The following is a 21,664-nucleotide window of genomic DNA, read 5'->3' as shown; positions in this document are numbered from 1 at the left end:
AGTATACATACATACAAAAAGGTAAAACTGTTTTAGGCAAAAAGATGCCTATTAAAAAGGTGTGAACAGGGCCTCCCTGGTGGTGCAAGAGGGTAAGATGCAACCTATGAAGCTGTCCGCAGCCACTGCAGCACGAGTTCGATCCCCGGCCAGGGAGCTGCCCACATGGCGCAGCAGACCTTTCCTGACTCGTCTGCTGCTCCCCTCAGGAGTGTACTTCAGTCAGTCTGCCTGTTCTGGTTCCCACTCTGTCTCTGGTGAATCCTCTCACCCTCCACCTCTTGCCTGTACCCCAGTTCTTGTATGCATAAATAAATAAATCTTAAAAAAAGAAAAGAAAAAGGTGTGAACAAAGCAGCTGACAAATAGACCAAAGAGCAAAACCTTGGATGAATCTATTAGTAGTGTCTGACTTAACACTGGCATCTTTAATGAAGAATTCTGTGTTAACTCCTCCCTAGATAGCTTAGTTCATTCTCTGTACCTTGGTAGCTTTCTGGTAGCTCTGGGAAAATGAAGACAGACAAAATCACCAGCTTCTGATAACTTCTGTACACTATGTTATGTAAAAAAGAGTTTTCTCCTATCCCAGGAAAAGAAGAGCTTTTATTTTTTTTTTTAAAAGATTTATTTATTTATGCATACAAGAATGGGGGTACAGGCCAGAGGTGTGGGGGGTGAGAGGATTCACCAGAGACAGAGCGGGGAACATAACAGGCAGATCGACTAAAGTACACTGCTGAGGGGAGCAGCAGGCGGGTGCGGCAGGAGAGGTCTGCCGCACCATGCGGCACCATGTGGGACCCTTGCCAGTGGTCGGGGATCGAACGGGCACTGCAGAGGCTGCGGGCAGCTTCGCAGCCAAGCGCTCAAGCGCTGCGCCACCAGGGAGGCCCGAAAAGAAGAGCTTTTAAAACATTAGGGCACGGAAAGGGTAAAAAGCTAGAAAAGAGAAGAAAGCTAGCTCAGGGAAAAATGGAAATGACTATCATTGATTTATTTGAGGGCAGTGCAGGGGCTGTATTCTTCTATAAGTATTTGTGTGTATGCAAAAATAATCAATGAAAGAAGATCCAAAATAGATGATATAGTTCATGTAACACAGGCATTATGTGAAAGCCAGCTGAAACAGAGCAAGGGGAACCAGATTAACAATCAAGCAATTTAAAAACGATTTTAAAGGAGATATTCCCAATATCTTCCCAATTTCGCTACAAAGTAGTAAAACAAAAAGTGTAAGATATTTGAATATACAACTAACATTAATCTCAACTCTATAGAAAATAAATGTGGGACTATAAAAATCAAGTCTACTTCTAATGAAACCATGGCATAGTTATTATTATATATTCCTTACTGTGTTGGGTCTTAGAATAATAATGACTCACCATCATCATTTTCCTCAAGTGTGAAATTAAAGAAAACATCTTAAGATCACCCTCTCTAGTCTCTAAGAACAAAGGGACTAGTGATCTAGACAACAAATATATAAGACAATGAAATAAGATTTATATTTCCAGGCCTTTGATAATTGCAAAATGTGACTCACATAAGAGAACAAAACTGAAAAATAAAAGACTAATTAGATTTAATTTATTGATTGACTTCTCATCCAGGAAGTCCCTATATTTTTCAACTGAATGCAACTTTTCAAAGATCTGTTAATAAACTCACCTGTTCTATCCAGCATATCTGGCATGGCAGACTCTGGATCCTCCAATTCTCTGGCATCTATTGAAAGTGTCTCCATACCTTCACTGAATGAGTCTACAGACTCAGTGTCATTGATGGCACCATTGACATGATAACCATTAACACCACCCCTCTCTGAAGAAGGTGCAGACTGCTCTTCTTGAAAGGAAACCGATTTACTGGAATCTGGGATACTGTTACTTGCTTCTGCTGCAGGTTTTGGTTTGCTTTTCTTCTTTTTGTTCTAATGGTTATAAAAGATTTGAAAGAAAAGAAAAAGAAGATCCCCCAAAACCAAAAGGCAACTGATGTTATTAATTTCTCATACACTCTTCCAGAAGTTGAAGACATTTTTTAATAGCTTGAATTACTGACTAAAATAATCATGTATAAAATGCTTTGGATAAACTAGAATACACAAATACAAACATTTATCCACAGCAAAATCTACCATAAGCAAAATCAAAAGTTAAATTACTAAATGTAAAAAAATATATGTAACATATATAACAAGCTAAATATATAGAGTTCTAAGAAAAAATACAGAATAACCCAATAGAAAAAAAAAGTATAGTACCAAGTTAAATGCAGCCTTTGTCTTATATGAGACATAAACTAAAACTGTACTACACAGGATTCTGGGATGACAGAGAAGCGTCAGGAATCTGTCTCTCTACCCAGATGATGAGTACAACAGCAAAATCTGTCTAAAGTAACTATTTTGGAAGTCTGGAATCTACTGAAGATTTGCAGTTTCCAGGGGAATACTTAGATGGTAATATGTGGTTAATTTTGGTCAATTTCATTTCTTAGCACAGTAGCAGCCTCCCACCTCTTACACTAACTGCCCCCTCAGTGAGGGACAGGCAGCTATCACAGCTTATGTATGCCGGAGTAGGCAAAGGAACCCTATGTCCAATACCAGGGATCTGTGTTAAGATCACTGATTGTTGCTTCTGATCACAAAGGTAGAGAGAGAGAGACAGGCAGCCATTGATATAAGCCCTTCCCCTTTTGGCTGAAGTGACTTTCAGGAGGAATTAAAGGGATAATCTCCTCCCCCACACTTCATTTTTGTCCTTTTTTTTCCATTTTGGGATCCAAATATTAAAGACTAGTACTTTCAAATACAAGACCTTATACAGGGAAAATCTCAAAGAGACCACATGTGCCCAGGTAAGGCTCAAAAGAGCTGTGATCTCAAGTTTACACCTCAGATATGCGCATGGCAGAGAGAGCTTAAAATAATCCAAAAACAAACAGGGGAAAGCAATAAATAATAATAATAAAAAAAAAAAACTTCAGCAAACCTAAAGGGGGAGAATATGATTTCCAGATTTACCACCATTCAAATGTCCAGTTTTCAACAACAACAACAAAAATCAGAAGGTACACAAAGAAACGGTTCATTCAAAACAATACAAAAATGAATCAACAGAAACTGTCCCTTGAAAAAGACCTGATGGCAGATACATTGAAACTTTAATCATTGTAATCAAAGAATTAAAGGAAGACAAGGATGAAGAAAATGAAGAACAAAATGGACATATCAATAGAAAGAAAAAAACTAAAAAGAAAAAGGAAATTTTGAAACAGAAAAGTTCAATAACTGAGAGAAAAATTCATGAAGGATTCAATGGTAGATTGCACAGGCAGAAAAAAGAATAAGTGAACTTGAAGATAGAACAATGGAAATAACTGTAACTCAGCAACAGAAAGAAAAAAACTGAAGAAAATAAACAAAACCTGCAGGACATATTAGCCCATGACAACATAAAGTGGATCAACATGCACCCTAATACCAAAACCAGACAAAGACACCATAACACAAAGAAAACTACAGACAATTTCTCTAATGCACATCTTCATCAAAATCTCATTAAACCAAATTCAACAATGCATTAAAAGGATCATACAATATGACCAAGAGGGATTTATTCCAGGGGCACACAGATGGTTCAATATCAGAAAATCAATCAATGCAATGCACTATATCAATAAAAGGAAAGACAAAAGTCACATAAGCTTATCAATAGATGGCAAGAAAGCATTTGATGAGATTCAAATCCATTTGTGATAAAAAATCTTCAAAAAACTGTGGACAGACATACCTCAACAAAATAAAGGTTATAGATGACAAACCCACAGCTAACATCATTCTCAATGGTGAAAAATTGAAAGTTTTTTCACTAAGATCTGATATAAGACAAGGATGATCACTTTCATGACTACTATTCAACATAGTATTAGAAGTACTAGATACAGGGCCTCCCTGGTGGGGCAAGGGGCTAAGACGCAACCTATGAAGCTGACCACAGCCACTGCAGCACAAGTTCGATCCCCAGCCAGGGATCAACCCACATGGTGAAGCAGACCTCTCCCGCTGTTCCCCTCAGCAGTTTGTTTCAGTCAGTCTGCCTGTTCTGTTTTCCACTCTGTCTCTGGTGAATCCTCTCACCCACCACACCTCTGGCCTGTACCCCAGTTCTTGTATGCATAAATAAATAAATCTTAAAAAAAAAAAAAAGAACTACTAGATAGAGCAATTAGGCAAGAGAAGGATATAAAAGCAATCCAAGTTGGGAAACAAGAAATAGTTATCATTTGCAGATTACATGATAATATATATAGAAGAGCTAAAGAGTCCACTAAAAAACTAATTGAAATACTGTATCAGTTGAGAAAGCAGCAGTTACAAAATCAATATGTAAAGTCAGTTGTCTTCCAATACGCAGACAATGAGGTAGAAAATGAAGAAATCAAGAAAACAATCTCATTTATAATTGCATCAAAACAAGTAAGGAAAAACTAAAAAACCACAAACTAAAATAGAAGACACAAAGAAATGGGAATTAAAAAACACAATGGAGGGGAAGAGAGCAAGATGGTGGCAGAGTAAAGACTATTACAGGCTCACCTCCTCTGAGCCCCTTTCCTGAGGGGAAAAAAAAGCTAGTTAGGGCATGGAAATAACCTAAGTGCCCACTGACAGAGGACTGGATTAAGATACAGTATATCCACACAATAGGATATTTTTTTAGCCATAAGTAAAAGCAGAATGTTGCCTTTTACAGCAAAATGGAAGGCGTTTGAAGGAATTATGTGCAATAAAATAAAGCAAGTCAGAAAGACAAAGATAAATATTGGCTGTTTACACAGTGGAACATTTAACAAAGGAAAATGTTTATTGAAAACTCATGACCGCCTCCCTGGTGGCACAAGGGGTTAAGATGCAGCCTGTGAAGCTGTCCGTAGCCTCTGCAGCACAAGTTCGATCCCTGGCCAGCCAGGGAGCAACCCATGTGGCGCAGCAGAGCTCTCCTGACTCGCCCACTGCTCCCCTCAGCAGTGTACCTTGGTGGATCTGCCTGTTCTGTTCCCCACTCCATCTCTGATGAATCCTCTCATCTCCCACACCTCTGGCCTGTACCCCAGCTCTTGTATGATAAATAAATAAATCTTTAAAAAAAAAAAAAAAAACTCATGGCCAACCAAAAAAAAAACCTGATTAAAAAATGGGCAGAAGAATTAAAAAGGCATTTCACCACAAAAGATATACAGATAGCCAACAAATACATGAAAAGACCTTCCATGTGGCTTACCATTAGCAAAAAGCAAATCAAAACCACAATGGTATTTCACCTCACACAGGTAAAAAATGGCTGTATCAAAAAAGAGTCAAGAAATAATAAATGTTGGTGAAGATTAGGAGAAAAAGGAACCCTCGTGCACTGCTGAAGGGAATGTAAACTGGCACAGTCAGTATGAAAACAATTATTAAAATTAGAAGTACCACTTAGTAACCCCACTTCTGGATAGTTACATGAAGAATATGAAAACACTAACTCTTATCTAAAAGATATATGCATTCCTGTATTTATTGCAGCTCTATTCACAACAGTCAAGATATGGATACGTGTCCAACGATGAATCAATGGATAAAGATATGGTATATATACACGATGAAATACTACACTCAGCCAGTAAAGAAAAAGATGAAATCTTGCCATTTTTGACAGCATGGATGGACCTTGAGGAAATTATGCTGAGTGAAATAAATCAGAAGGAGAAAGACAAATACCACAATGATTTCACTCATTTGTGGAATATAAAGAAAACAAAAACAATACCTTCAGCTCTGACAACAGAATGGCGGTTACCAGAGCAAAGGAAGGGGATGGTGATGACAGCATGGGCCAGCTGGCTGGTGATGGATGACTAGATATTTAGTGGTGGGCATGGTGAGAAAAAGTACTCTTGGAACTTACTGTTGTAAACTCTCAATTAAAAAGAGGAAGAAGAATCTCTCTGGGGAAAAAAAAGAATACTAATAAAGGAAGTGAGACTACTGAGGTTAAGAGGGGGGAGGGTAAAAGGGTCAAAAGGGTATAAAGGATAGTGATGAAATAAACACACATCTATCCCCCCCAAAATTTTTTAATGTGTACAAATAGTCAACAAAAACATGAAAAATGTTGAAATCACTAATCATTAGAGAAAAGCAAATCAAAATTATGAGATACCACCTCATATTCATTAGGAAGGCTGCTATGAACAAAAGAGAAAGCAACCAGCACTTTATTGGCTGTGGAGGATTTGGAGAAATTGGAACTCTCATGGAAGATGGAAAATAGTACATTTGCTATGGAAAACAATATGGCAGTTCTTAAAAAAAAAATTAAAACTAGAATTACCAGAAGATACAGCATTTTCTCTTTTGGACATATACCCACATGAATTGAAAGTAGGGCCTCAAAAAGATATTGGTATACCCATGTTCATAGCAGCTAAATAGCTAAAACTCAAAACTATCCACTGATGGATAACTCTGACAGTAACAGAATGACAAACACTGTATGATTTCACTTAGATGAAGTAGTCAAATTCACAGAGACATAAAGTAGAATCGTTATTGTCAGGGACTGGGAGGAAAGGATAATGGGGAGTTACTGTTTAATGGGTATAAAATTAGTAAGAATCCTGGAGTTGTATGGTGGTACAGCATTATGAATATATTTAATACCATTAAACTGTACCCTTAAAAACAGTGAAGATCATAAATTTTATGTGAAAAAAATTGAGAAAAATATATAATGTACTTCAGTATCATTTCTTATCTACTAGATGAACAAAAATCAAAAAGTTTTGTAACACATAGGATGGACAGGGTTGAATATAGAGAAAAAACAGGCATTCTCCTGTATCACCTGTATGAGTAAGAGTGGTACTGTGTATGGCAATCCAGTGATACTTATCAAAATTACAAATGCACACATCCTTTGATTCAACTGTTCCACTTCTAGGAATCTGTCCTAAACAAATACTGATGTATAAAATTGAATATATATAAGGCTATTCATTGAAGTATTGTTAAGAACAGCAAAGGATAGGAAAAACAATCCAAATGCTGATCAATAAACAACTGGTTAAATAAATTACGGTACGTACAAACAGTAGGATGACTATATATATACAAAAAACAATAAACCACTTTTTTTATTGATATAAAACAAGCTCTAAAATACATTACATTAAAAAAGAGCAGAGACTATATATTTATATTTGCTTATAAATGCATAAAATATCCTGGAAGTTACATAAGAAATAACAGTATTTACTTCTGGGGTGGAGAACCAAATGGCTAAGGAACAGGGATGGAATAAAAACATTTCAGCGCATTAACATTTTTGGAACTTTGAGCCACATGAATATCTTACTTACTGAGGTAGTAAAATTAAAACATACAAAAAAGTCCTTTACTTTTTAATTCTTGTCAACTCACAGTTCTACTAGCAATTCTATTCCCAAGGCTAGACTGACATGACTGAATCAACATTCCCCAAAACCCTCTCTGGGGCCATCTCTGACAGGACTCTAGATATAATTTTCTCCTCCCACAGCTCTCATTGTTTTTTATATTAATTACTTCTCCATGTAAATTGGCTAAGTTTTCATACCACTATGCCATGACTATAACAACTAGCCCAGTTACTGCTCATGGTGACATTCTATTGAACAGTTAACCAGATGAATTGGGTATTTGAAACTGCCCAAATGAAAATGTAACTGAAATGGAGGCATTTTTTCCTCTAAATTTTAAGAAATTTTTGTGCCCCAACAAATAATTTTCCAGCTTGATATGTACCTTACATTATTAATAATTTATAATTCTGGGTTCATAGATTAATATACTGGTGGCCTGCATAGCATACATAGCTATTTATGTTGAGTGAAAGTAATGGAAAGAAATTAATCAAACATTCAAACCTACAGCTATGGAGAGCTTCAGGAGAATCTATAGTAAATATTAGGTTCTCCTTTGAAAAAATTCTCAGGGTGACTGAAGCCAAGACTGGTTTGGTCAGGACCTGACAGAATTCCTAATGAAGTGGATTTAGAGTCATCTAGAAAGCAGTGTAGAACTCCAGCATCTAGAACATCCAACATCCCAAAGAGATCTCACAGAGACACATGATTAAATACTTTAAGCATTTACTGACATAGCTAGATTTAGAGTAAATCTGAGGGAAACACTGAGACTAGCTATTATCTACTGGGGACAGCATTTTGACTTTAGTAGATAAGAAAGGAATGAGAATTAATGTGTTAGACATTGTATTAGGTACTTCTATTTGTTAGTATTACAAGGCACACGCAGGTTAAACAATTACCCAAGACACAAGCCAACATGTAGTAGAACAGGATATAAATCCAGTTCTCACCTGACTCCACAATTAAAGTGCTTTCTACTTTTCTAAATTAGAATACCAGATCCCTCTGCAGAGCTAATAGTAGCAAAGTCCCTCTTTATGCTTTAAATCAAAGCTTATTAATAACTGAAATTACAATACAGTTGCCTGAATTAAAAATGTGGATTATTTTAACTGAACTGTGTTAAGAATGGTGTTAAAAATCACTGGACCAGATCATTCTCTCTAGTGAAGCCTGACTGTCCCAGAGAGCTTCTCTTGTTTTATCCCTGCCTAATATTACTATCTCCTCAGCAACTACACTGTGACAAAGTTCTTGTTTCCTGTCTTGAAACCACACAGAACAGATTGTGTGGGTACTCTATGTACATGGCTGTGTTTCAGGGCACAGAAGACTTTTTTGAATCATGTAAACTAATATGCATATGTAAATCTTCTTTCAAATTTTTTTTGCAGAACCTAATTTCTTTATGATGTAATTATCAATTCAGAGTTTTAAATTTAATTTCATTTTTACCTTTTTCTTGCCTGTTACTGTCCATTCTTTGAGTACTTCATTGGCACTACCTGAAAAGAGAAACCAATTACAAATTTCCTCTCCTATCACATACATGGTATCAAACAGGAATTAGGGTCCCTGCATTTTGTAATTGCTGGAGAACTTCCAAAGTTCCTTATAGGAAAAGTTAAGGAGCAAGTCTCTGAGATAATATAAGGTTATTATATCATGCTTTCCTTCTAAAGGAAGCCTGCCCATTTAGATCCCCCTTCTCCATGTAATCTCCTCAGTGAGTTCTTCTAAGAAGAAACTAATATAATATAGTGTGACCATTTTGAAGCTTTAAAAAATTGATACAGCTTAAACCAAATACAAAGATGACCGGTTGTAGCCCAAGTATACCATCCCCTTTTCTCCCCACCTCCCTCCTCCAAGTTACACACAACTTTGGCGATACCGTTTTAGAGAGAGCTGTACACCATCCTACATCCAAATACCAATATTATAAAGAAAACAGATGATGAAGGAAAACCTTACAGTATACTAGGACCTGTTCATTCTATACTGGCAAATTTAGAAACGTATAATCAGAGACTTAATCTGACTTCACTGTTCAATGACAAAAAAGCTTCAGGTAAAGTTTCTCTCAAACGAATTATGTGGAAAACATTTGTAAAATACTCCTCAAATCTATAAACCTAAAGATTGACTAAGCCCTCCACTCTTCTATATATTATATAAGGAAACTCAAACCCATACACTTGACTCACTCACTGGAGGAAAGCTAAATCGTATTTGAGCCTGGAAGAGAATGTTGAGTCTTTAAATTTGCCATCTGTAGTTTGGAGCTCTGAATCACTGCTCTGTCATTAGAAGTTTCTTAAATTCTTACTCAATCCAAATCCAGTCAAGTCCCTAACACCACTGGCCACACAATTTCTTCTTATATACCAATCAGACTATTATGACTCAAAAAGAGTTTTCTCCGCTTGTCTCATATTCCAGATATCATAAAGCTTAGGAATACACGTTATCATGGGATTTCCTGTATCATCTATGAAACACCAGGTTGCTGACTGAATGTTATAAAAGTTTGAAGCAACTTCTACTTAATTAAACTTATTGAAAAACTGGGTTAGAATTACCTTCCATGAATGCTTGTACTGTTTTATCCACACAGTTATCATAGTGCTGCAAAACCAGGATGATTTCATTATTGCTTTTATTGGGAACTATAGCACGCACAGCATTTATCTGGAAAAGATAACAGGGTCATTTAATTTTACATCAGTAGGTGTCACTTAGCTGAGCCCATTACAAAGAATAACAGAAAGAATAACATTTTATTTCTAACAACAGGTATCACTGTATACTACCAGTGAGAGTACATACAGCCATCTCTTGGGAATGACTTACAGATAAGTGATAACAACATAAAAAAATTAATTTCAAAACTTAGAAAAGCAGATCATTTCTAGAAATGTGCTAGATTTTATTTCAAGAAAGGATGGTTTAATTTAGGTACTAGGTATTAATTTAGTATCAACATTTCCTCATTTTTTAGCATATTATAGAGAAAGAAAATTTAATGAATCATCAACGACTTAGGTTTTTATATAGCATTTTTGGAAACATTTATACTTATAGCATTTAATTGTATTTAATGCTGTAATGATAACTTGTAGTGATAATGTAAATTATTATAAACTATTTCAGGCACACAAAACATAATGAACACCATTATGTCATAGCCAGTTTAATAAAATAAAATAGGTGCATATGAAGCTTTAATGAAGTCCCTCATAAATCCATTCCTTCTCTCTAGATATCTACCTTGAATTTAGTGCTATTTCAATATTTTCATACTTTCATGATGTAAGTATCCACAGGTAATATACACTATTGCTTTGCATTGCATGAATATTATATTGTATATGTCTATGTTCAATTTGCTTTCTTCACATAGTTTTTTTCATTTTGAAAAATATATCTCATTTATTTATTTTAACTGTTATATAGTATTTTTATTGTATGAAGGTAGCCCACTTATTCATTCTCTTACTGGTAGATATGTATATTGTTTCTAAAGTTTGGATATTATGAAAAATTCACTAATGAACATTTCTATGCTTATTTGCACTAATCCTCAGTGTCTAAAAGAAAGTTCAACACATTGTTACCAATGGGGGGAAAAAGGGTCTTATGTAAGCAGCAAAAGAACATCTCTATCAAATATAAGCACTAGTACAATTTCTGAATAGTAGGATATCTATAATTTAATTAGAAAATACCAAATTGCACTTTAAAACAGATACCAAAATTTTTGTCAGATTTATTCCTAACAATTTATATTTTTGAGATTAAAAATACACAACTTATAGTAATTGCGTATGATTTTATTTTTGTATAACATTTTATGTCCAGCCACTTTAATAAACTCTTATTATTCCTAATAATTTGTTGCTTTCCTGGTTTTTCTATGTGGATCATTACACTGTCTAAAAATAAAGTTTTCTTTCTTCCTTTCCAGCCCTTATAATTTTCATTTCTTATCTTACCATACAACATGAAATTGGCTATTTCTCCTAGAAGATCTGGTTCTTTTTGTAGGCAGTGGTACAGAAACCAAGATGTAAGTGTTAAAGAGTGTTTATTGCTATTGGAGTCATTCTTTCTAGTCTTTTCCACGGACAGAACTAGCAGATTTTGTTTTTTAAAATGAGCCCAACATGAATCCCAGACACACTTGCCACAGAACTGTCAAATGGTATCCCATTTCCTTGGTTCTGTCTGTTTCTCTCTCTCTTTTTTTTTTTTGGCAATGATAATTGTGTTTTAAAAGTTTTTTAACTTTTCTAACGACAACAAGACAAGCTAGAACCTCTGCCATGCTGGGGAAAAAAAAAAAGAAAGAAATACATGAACTCATATAGTAATCTTCACATTTTTGAGATGTGCAGAAAACTAAGCTCTGGTTAACTAGAAAATTGACATTAGGTAAAACCTAACAGATTCAAAGATAAAAGTAAGATTCTAATAACTTAAAATCTGAAAGTGTTATTAAACCATATAAATCCATGACTCCATAATCAATAATATACTTTTTTATAAGACAGAATATGTACATAAAGCGTTTTATGTTTGTCTCAATATAGCTGTTCAGAGATCATATTACTAAAAACACCTGGTTTTCTTTTAAAGGAATTTTTCTTGGGAGATTGATTTATTTTCTTGCTGTGAAGTTTCCTGAACTTAAGAATCCTATTCAAGTGAATGAGAAATCCTACTCAGACTGCCATGAGATAAATTTAGCCATATAAGTAATATAACATTAATTAACATTGAGATATCTTGAACAGAATTTGAATGAATATATATGAACATATGCAAAGAATGTCAGGTTTGCACATAACAGGCCTTGATTCAAAACCTTCATGGTTACTTTCTGATACACAGTGGTATTCTCTTTTGTCAAAAATTTCACCTTTTTAATGAATTTGTATAGCCACTAAAAGTATTAGTACCTAAATTTTACTATGACATTCAAGCTTACCATCCATAGTAATTAGCCATACCTTCTCTTTCATGTTCTCAAAAGCTCCTCCCTGGGCCAGTACAGTATTGGACTGCAAATCAAAAATGAATCCTGATGAATCTGAAAGAATGAAAAGGTAAAAATACATTAAACATGATCTGAAACTAACATGTAATCCAGTTCCCAAAGAGAAAGACCAAGCCCAGCTATTTTTAATTTAATTGTATTTTGGAAAATTCTATTTCATTTGCGTGCACGTGTGTGTATGTGTGTGTGTGTGTGCATGCTTTTATAAAATACAATAACACTGGGCTTGTGGGGCAGGGTAGATAAAGAAGTTGTCAAGTTCTCTCTTTAACATGCCAGTTAAAAACTGAACAAAAATTACCAAAAACAACCATTTCAGGACTCTGGAAAATCAACCAACAGGCACACAACAAATTACTGAGAAACTGCTAGAGCCTTGTTACAACGGTTGGGTTTACACCCTTCTTGTCTAGGGCTGCTCCCATTCACCTATCTTCAGTTCTCTGGAGAACAACAGCTTTACCAGGGCAATACAAGCCATGAAAACCAGCAGCTTTATTGCCAAAGGGAGCTAACTCTATCTGGAGAGAAAGACAACCCCCTGCAAATTTGTCAGTTAAAGTAAATAACTTGCTGGAAATAGAAAAAGTTGCTCTTTTACTAGTCTGAAATTGGAGTCTGCTTGGCAAACAAGCAGAAAATTTAACAGGAAATCCTGGAAATGAAGTGTCCACAGAAAAGCTAGACCTCTCTCCACATCATCAGTGAAATGAAGAATCACACATGTAGAAAGTAAAAGTCAAAGCAAACGAGAAATGGCTGTACTCCTGAATCCAGATATATCAATCAGTAGAGGATAAAAGCCTGAGCTATTTGAGCACAACTTCATTCCAAATGATTGGCTGACCACTTAATATTGTAGACATGAGGATAAACACTAAGAAACAAAGTTTAAAAAATTGAAAATTACAATTTAAAAAAAATGTTCGGTTACATTAGTGTTTCTTCATGTGCGTGCATGGGGGGCCAGGTTAACTATTTTTAAAATACCCTAAGAAAATTAAATAAGAATCTAGGGTTAATACATTATCTAAATTAGTCACAGTTTACCAAAAAAGTTAAAAGAGTGACTCATACATAGGTAAAAACCTAAACACCAATCAAAAGAAATATACTCAAGAAGGCCCAGTAGGTTGACTTAACAAAGATTTCAAAACAGGTTATATAAGCATATTCAAAAGAGTAAAGGAAAATATGATCACACCGACTCAACAAATAGAGATTCTCCATAGAGAAATGTAATTCATAAAAAGAAATTCTAATTGAAAATATAATACCTGAATGAAAAATTCTCTAGATAGACTTAATAACAGATCTGAGATGACAGAAAAAAAGAGTTAGGTGACCTTGAAAACAGAGCAACAGAAATTAAACAATCTGAAAAATATAGGGGGGGAAATTGAGGAAACAAAAAAGAATAGAGCCTCAGTGGAGAAAACATTGAGCTTACCAATATACATATCATAGGAGTCCCACCAAGAAAGGAGTAAGAAAAAAATTTTTTATAAACTTATGACTAACATTTGATGAAACTTCCAAGATTCATACCAAGATGCATCATTGTTAAACTGCTAAAAACAAAGAAAAATCTTAAGAGCAACAACAGAAAAATAAATCAACAAAGCAGGGTAACAAAAATATGACATACAAAGAGAATGGAATATTTAAATATTGAGAAAAAAATGCTGTCAAAGAAGAATTCTATAGCCAGCAGAACTAGCCGTCAACAAATGCAGGTGAAATAAAGACATTTTAAAATGCATTCCTCTCAAGACTGCCATACAAGAAAACTTAAAAAGAAATCTTTCAAGCTGAAAGGAAATAAAGGCAGACAGAAACTCAAGTCTAGAGAAAGGAATTCTAAGAGTACTCAAAATGGTAAATAGTGTAGTAAATATAAATATAAATATATGTATATTTAATTTTTCTCATCTCCAAATTTCTTCAAAAAGGATAGGATTGTTTAAAGTAATGATTATAACACTGCACTGATGGGGTTATATTATAAAAAGATATATGTGAAAATAACAGTATAAAAGAGGGGGGGAAAACAGGCTGTACTGAAATAAGTCACTATATTTTCCAGAGTTAAGACAGTATTAACCTGAAGTAGCTTATAATAAGTTAAAGATCCTTACTGCAATTCCAGAGCAAATCACGAATAATAACTATTTAAAAGATACCTTAAAAAAATTCAGAGGAATTAAATTACTAAAAATATATGTTTAAGGTGGCGATAAAGGAATTATAGAAGAAAAAAGAAGACATATAGAAAATTGCAAATGGTAGGCATGAATTGAACCATACTTATAATTACATTAAGTGTGAATGTACTAAATAGTCAAAGGCAAAGTTGTTAGACTGGATAAAAAAGCAAAACCCAACTATTTGGTTTATTTAAGACACACACAATGGTTCAAAGACAAATAAATTGAAAGTGAAAGGATAAAAAAGACAATCTCTGCAAACAGCAACTTTAAGGCAGTTGGGACAGCTTTATTATTATTAGAAAAATTTAAAGACAGGAAATATTAAGGACAAAGAACACTTTGTAATGATAAGAAAATCAATATAGTAGCAAGATACTATAATTATAAATGTACATACATTTACTAACAGCTCCAAAATATGTTGAAGACAGGACAGGAAAAACAATTTAACTATTATAGTGTAATATTTCAATACTTTTTTCTTAGGAAATGACAGAACAGAAAATCAAGAAGGATATGGAAGGCTTGAACATCATTACTACCCAACTTGATGTGACATATATGGACTACTCCACCTCAATACACACACGGTACATTTTTCAGGAAAAATAATATACAAGTCAATCACACCAAAAGAATGGAAAACTACAAATCAATAACCACCATACAGGTGTAAAAAACCTGTAACAAAATAATACTGAATGGCAACCAGTAACACAAAAAGTTTCATATACCATATCCAAGTAGTATTTATATCAGATATGCAGAACTGGTTTAACATCTGAAAACTAGTTAATATAATACTCTATATATTAATAATATAAAACTATATGATCAGGGCTCGCTGGTGGTGCAGTGGGTTGAGCGCAGCGCTGTGAAACTGTCCACAGCCTCTGCAGCGCCGGTTCCATTCCCGGACGGCCAGGGAGAAACCCACATGGCACGGCAGACCTTTCCTGTCACGCCCGCTGCTCCCCTCAGCAGTGTCTTCAGTCTGTCTGCCTGTTCTGGTCCTCACTCTGTCTTTGGTGAATCCTCTCACCCTCCCGTGCCTCTGATTGTACCCCAGTTCTTGTATAAATAAATAAATCTTAAAAAAAAAACCACGTGATCATATCAATAAATCGGAGTTTCTAAACCTTCAGCAGTATGGACATTTGGGGTCAGATAACTTATTATTGGGAGGGCTGTCCCATGCAATGTAGAATGTTTATGGCATCCTGGAACAATACCTCTAGATACCAGTAGCACCCTGGCCCCAAGTAGTAATCACCAAAAATGTCTCCAGACAAGATCATAGAAGACCAGTTATAAATGACAAAAATAAACAAATGGCACACAGATCTTGCAGCCCCACAGAAGCATCAGCAAAGGTAGGGGTGGAGCAGGGTGGGAACAGCCATTGTTGGTAACAACAGTGAGAAGGGGACATATGCCCAACCTACACCGTTGGATGCAGCACCATCTGCTTAACAGGCACAGCTCAGTCCCGCAGAGTGAGTTTGGTGGTTCAAACCCAGCTCACCCACTGGACGACTCAAACTTCAGAGATCACGACCCATGGGAGAAAGAAGCTGCAGGGAGGCAGGCTGGGAAGTTAAGACAACAACCTAAGCACAGAATGCGGCTTGCTGTGGAATGAAAGTTGACGTGACCAAATTTACCCATCAAATTGAGATCAAGTATGAAATCTCTGAGTCCCCACCTACCCCCACAAGGTAAACTAAGAAGAGAAACAAACAAAACAAACAAAACTAATTACAGAGTGTCCCACTCTATTTCTCTCTTTCTCTCTCTGACATCTCTCTCTCTCTCTCTCTCTCTCTCTCTCTCTCTCAAATACACACACACACACAAGCAAATTAGGCAACACACATGCCTAGAAAACAAGGAACATCTGAACAAAAGATGAACAAGCAAAATGAGAAAAATAGAGAAGTCCTGGAACAAATATTAAGGATACAGAAATAAAGGACCTATCAGAAAAAAAATTCAAAACAACAGTAACAAAAATGCTGGAAGGTCAAACAAAGGCAGATAGGGAGGTGTAAGGTCTTAGAAAGAAGATCTAGGAACAAAGAGTATGCTTTACCAAACAGACCGAATATATAAAAAGATCAGGAAAAAAGATGAATTTAGAAAGCTCTTTAAATAGAATTAAACAGGGAGAAGAAAGTTTCAGAAAGAGTTTCAGAAACAGAAGATTCAAATGTACATCACACATTTAAAAAAGAGAAACAGGGCCTCCCTGGTGGCGCAAGGGGTTAGGACGCAACCTATAAAGCTATGCGCAGCCACTGCAGCATGAATTTGATCCCTGACCAGGGAGCTACCCACATGTCGCAGCAGACCTCTCCTGTCTCCACGCTGCTCCCCTCAGCAGTGTATTTCAGTCAGTCTGCCTGTTCTGTTCCCTACTCTGTCTCTGGTGAATCTTCTCACCCCCGCACCTCTGGCCTGTACCCCAGTTCTTGTATGCATAAATAAATAAATCTTTTTTAAAAACAGTGAGAGAGGAAACAATGCAAAGGGAAGATGGGGAAACTACAAGAAATATCAAACTCAATTAGAAGAGGAAATTTAGGAATAATTGGGATCCCAGAAGGAGAAGAGAAATGGGAGCATAAACACTATTCAAAGAAATAATAATTGAGAATTTCCCAAACCTAAAGAATGAATTAAATATTGATGTCCAGGAAGCAGAGAGCATACCTAAATTTTTAAATAAAAGGTATATATCTAGATGCATCATTGACAAATTATCAAAAATAAAAGATAAAAAATTCTCCAGGACACAAGGAAAAAAATAACTTATAAGTTATGCAATATAGATGCAGTAACTTATAAGGCTCCCCAGACTCTATTCCAGACACTTTCCAGGCAACAAGAGAATGGAAGTATTCACTATCTTAAAAGACAAGAACAGCCAGCCAAGAATACTCTATTCCTCAAAATTATCATTCAAGGATGAAGATGCAATAAATGTTTTCCTAGATAAACAGAAGCTAGTGGTGTTTATCACCTCCAGACATGTCCTTCAAGAAATGTTGAAAGTTCTTCTATAAAAAAAGAAAAAAATGAAACACAAATTCCTGAGCAAAATGACAATAGGAATACAAACCAGAAGCATGAGTAAGACTATTATGAGGGCCTCCCCTGTGGCGCAGCGGTTGAGTGCTGGGTTGCGTAGCTGCCCACAGCCTCTGCGGCGCCGGTTCGATCCCCAGCTGCTCCCCGGCCACCAGAGGAGGGTCCCACATGGCGCAGACCTCTCCTGCCGCCCGCTGCTCCCCTCAGCAGTGTACTTCGGTCCTTCTGCCTGCTCTGCTCCCCGCTCTGGCTCTGGTGAATTCTCTCACCCTCCCGCGCTTCTGACTGTACCCAGTGCATGTATAAATAAATAAATAAATCTTTAAAAAAAAAAAAAAAAAAAAAGACTATTATGAGTCAAGAACAAAACACTAGGGCCTCCCCGGTGGCACAGTGGGTTGAGCGCAGCACTGTGAAGCTGTCTGCAGCCTCTGCAGCGCCGGTTCGATTCCCGGCCGGCCAGGGAGAAACCCACATGGTGCGGCAGACCTCTCCTGTCGTGCCTGTTGCTCCCCTCAGCAGTGTATTTCAGTCAGTCTGCCTGTTCTGCTCCCTACTCTGTTCCTAGTGAATCCTCTCACCCTCCCATGCCTCTGGCCTGTACTCCAGTTCTTGCATAAAAATAAACCTTTACCAAAAAAATTCTTTAAAAAAAAAAAAAAAAGAACAAAACACTAAAGGGGAGGAATAAATGGCCAGAACTTACAAAGTTAAATGTCAGAAAGCAGACACCAGCTCATAAAGGACTTAAGACCACACGAATTAAAGTAAAACCCCTATGATAACTGCTAACCAAAAATTCAGAACAGAGATGCACAGACCAAGAAACAAAGAAACTGATACAAATAATAAGGAAAGTCATCCGGAAAGAGCAGAGAAAAATAAATGGAAAAGGAAACAGCAGAAAACAGTTCATATCAATAGTGTACAGTCTGTATTACCGATTAAAAGACAGACTAACACTGTGGGTGTAAATTTCAGCCCTCCATCCTTTGTTTATGAGAGACCTATTTAAAATCAAAAGACAAAAACAAGCTAAAAATAAAAGGCTGGAGTAAGGTTATAAATGCTAATAATTCAAAGAGAAAAGGTGCATCTGCTATTCTCGTATCAGATAAAAGAGACATTCAACAAAAAAAGTAATCAAAGATAAAGATGGACACTACACTATGATCAAGGGAACAGTACACCAAAAAGATGTAACTGCTGCTAAAATTTATGTACCTAATACAGGAGTATCTAGTTATAAAAAGCAATTATTGAAAGACCTAAAACATGTTGACAAAAATACAATCATTGTCAGAGACCTCAACACACCACTAATATGAAGGGATAGATCATCCACAGATAAAATTCAAGAAATAAAGACCTTAAATAAAGTGTTAGAAGAGATGGGTTCACTGGACATTTATAGAGCTTTCCATCACAAAAGAAATGAATGCACGTACTTCTCTAGTGCACATGGAACATTCTCAAGAATAGATCGTATACGAGGACATAAAACATGTCTCAGAAAATATTCAGGGGACCTCCCTGGTGGCGCAGCAGTTGAGCACTGGGCTGCGAAGCTTCCTGCAGCCTCTGCAGCGCCGGTTCGATTCCCGACCGCCGGCGAGGGTCCCACATGGCATGGCAGACCTCTCCTGCCGCGCCCACTGCTCCCCTCAGCAGTGTACTTCAGTCCTTCTGCATGTTCTGCTCCCTGCTTTGGCTCTGGTGAATTCTCTCCTGTACTTCTGACTGTACCCAGTGTTTGTATAAATAAATAAATCATTAAAAAAAAACATTGTATCAACAATCTTCACAGACCACAATGCTACAAAACTAGGAATTAGCCACAAAAATGATGCTGGAATAAACCAAAATATATGGAGAATAAGCAAAATTCATCTGAACAACTGTTGGGGCAATAAAGAAATCAAAGAGATCAAAAAGTATCTAGAGACTAATGAAAATGAAGAGACTAGCTCGAAAATGGAACACTCTAAAAGCAGAACTCTGTGGGAAATTTATAGCAATACAGGCCCACATAAGAGAAAAAAAAATCAAATAATCTAACTCTGCAGCTGAAGGAACTAGAAAAAGAACAAACATCTAAAAACCAGTAGAAGGAAAGAAACAGTAAAAATTCAAGCAGAAATAAGTGAAATAGAAAACAAAAAGATATCTAAAAGTTTGGTGGAATCAAGAGCTTGTTCCATGAAAAAATAAAATTGACCAGCCATTAGCTAAGCTTACAAAGAAAAGAGATGAGTAACCCCAAAGAAATGAAAAATGAAAGCGGCGAAATTACAACAAATACAGAAATACATAGGATCATAAGGACCTATTGCAAAAGGCTCTGTGCAAACAAATTGGACAATCTAGAAGAAATGGACAAATTTTTAGACTCATATAACCTAAAAGATTGAATCAGGGTGAAAGAGACAGCTTAAACAGTCCAATCACAAGTGCTGAAACTGAAAGAGGAATAAAAACTCTCTCTAAGAAAAAAAGCCCAAGACCAGATGGCTTCACCAATAACCTTCAAAGAAGATATAATACCTATCCTACTCAAACTCTTCAAATTTATCAGAGGGAGGAAATTTCCCCAATATATTCTATGAATCCAACCATTACCCTGACCCCAAAACCAAACAAAAACAGTACAAAAAAAGCCTTAAATAAAGACCAATATCTCTGATGAACATAGATGTAAAAATCTTCAACAAAAAACAAGCAAACCGAATACATCAACATATCAAAAGAATCATCCATCATAATCAGGCAAGCTTTATCCCAAGAATGTAAGGCTGATTCAACATAAGCTTATGCTTATCACTTAATGCCACTCACCAAATCAACAAAAAGGAAGATAAAAACCACACAATCATCTCAACAAACTCTGAAAAAGCATTCAATAAGATTCAACATCCATCTATATTAAAAAACAGTCAACAAAATGGTAAAATATGGACTTTATCTAAACATTATAAAAGCAACATATGGGCCTCCCCGGTGGCGCAGCGGTTGAGCGCTGGGTTGCGAAGCTGCCCGCGGCCTCTGCAGCGCCGGTTCAATCCCCGGCTGCTCCCCGGCCACTGGTGGAGGGTCCCACATGGCGCGCAGACCTCTCCTGCCGCCCGCTGCTCCCCTCAGCAGTGTACTTGGGTCCTTCTGCCTGCTCTGCTCCCTGCTCTGGCTCTGGTGAATTCTCTCACCCTCCCGTGCTTCTGACTGTACCCAGTGCTTGTATAAACAAAACAAACAAATAAACAAACAAATAAATAAAAACATGCCTCTATTAAAAAAAAATTATAAAAAATAAAAGCAACATATACCAAACTCACAACCAATATTAGTCAAAGGTCTTCCAAGAGTTAAGACAAAGAAACAATATTGAAAGTGGTTAGCAGAAAAGTTAGACGCTTCTCTGAGGAAGACATACAGATGGCCAACAAGTATATGATAAAACGATCATCACTATTATCAGGGAAATGCTAACCACAATGAGTTATCATCTCACACTGTGAGAATTATATCGAGAAGAGCAAAAACAACGTGTAGGTGTATGAAGAAAAAGGAACCCTCATAAATTTTTTTTTTTGAGATTTATTTATGCATACAAGAGCTGGGGTACAGGCCAGAAATGGGGGGGGGGCGTGAGAGGATTCACCAGAGACGGAGTGGGGAGCAGAACAGGCAGACTGACTGAAACACACTGCTGAGGGGAGCAGCAGGCTAGACAGGAGAGGTCTGCTTCACCATGTGGTTTTCTCCCTGGCCAGCCAGGGATTGAACTCATGCCACCAGGGATCGAACTCATGCTGCAGTGGCTGCGGACTGCTTCACAGTGCCGTGT

General features: G+C 36.5%; 1 protein-coding gene across 5 annotated transcripts in view; it reads right to left on the bottom strand.

Moving 5' to 3' along the window:
* The window catches only part of SPATS2 (spermatogenesis associated serine rich 2), an 81,914-nt gene that overhangs the window by 25,125 nt on the left and 35,125 nt on the right, over positions 1–21,664 (bottom strand). For all 5 annotated transcript variants that reach the window (XM_054696599.1, XM_037514679.2, XM_054696597.1 and 2 more), the window contains 4 exons: positions 12,477–12,556; positions 10,047–10,155; positions 8,920–8,969; positions 1,675–1,936 (listed from right to left, as the gene is read on the bottom strand). In XM_054696599.1, the coding sequence (XP_054552574.1) occupies positions 1,675–1,936; positions 8,920–8,969; positions 10,047–10,155; positions 12,477–12,556 (501 nt within the window). The remainder of the gene's footprint in view (positions 1–1,674; positions 1,937–8,919; positions 8,970–10,046; positions 10,156–12,476; positions 12,557–21,664) is intronic.

The sequence above is a fragment of the Talpa occidentalis genome, unplaced genomic scaffold (assembly GCF_014898055.3).
Source record: "Talpa occidentalis isolate TD23 unplaced genomic scaffold, MPIMG_talOcc4v2.1 talOcc4.16, whole genome shotgun sequence".
NCBI classification, from domain to species: domain Eukaryota; kingdom Metazoa; phylum Chordata; class Mammalia; order Eulipotyphla; family Talpidae; genus Talpa; species Talpa occidentalis.
This window is presented reverse-complemented; position numbering and strand designations above follow the sequence as displayed.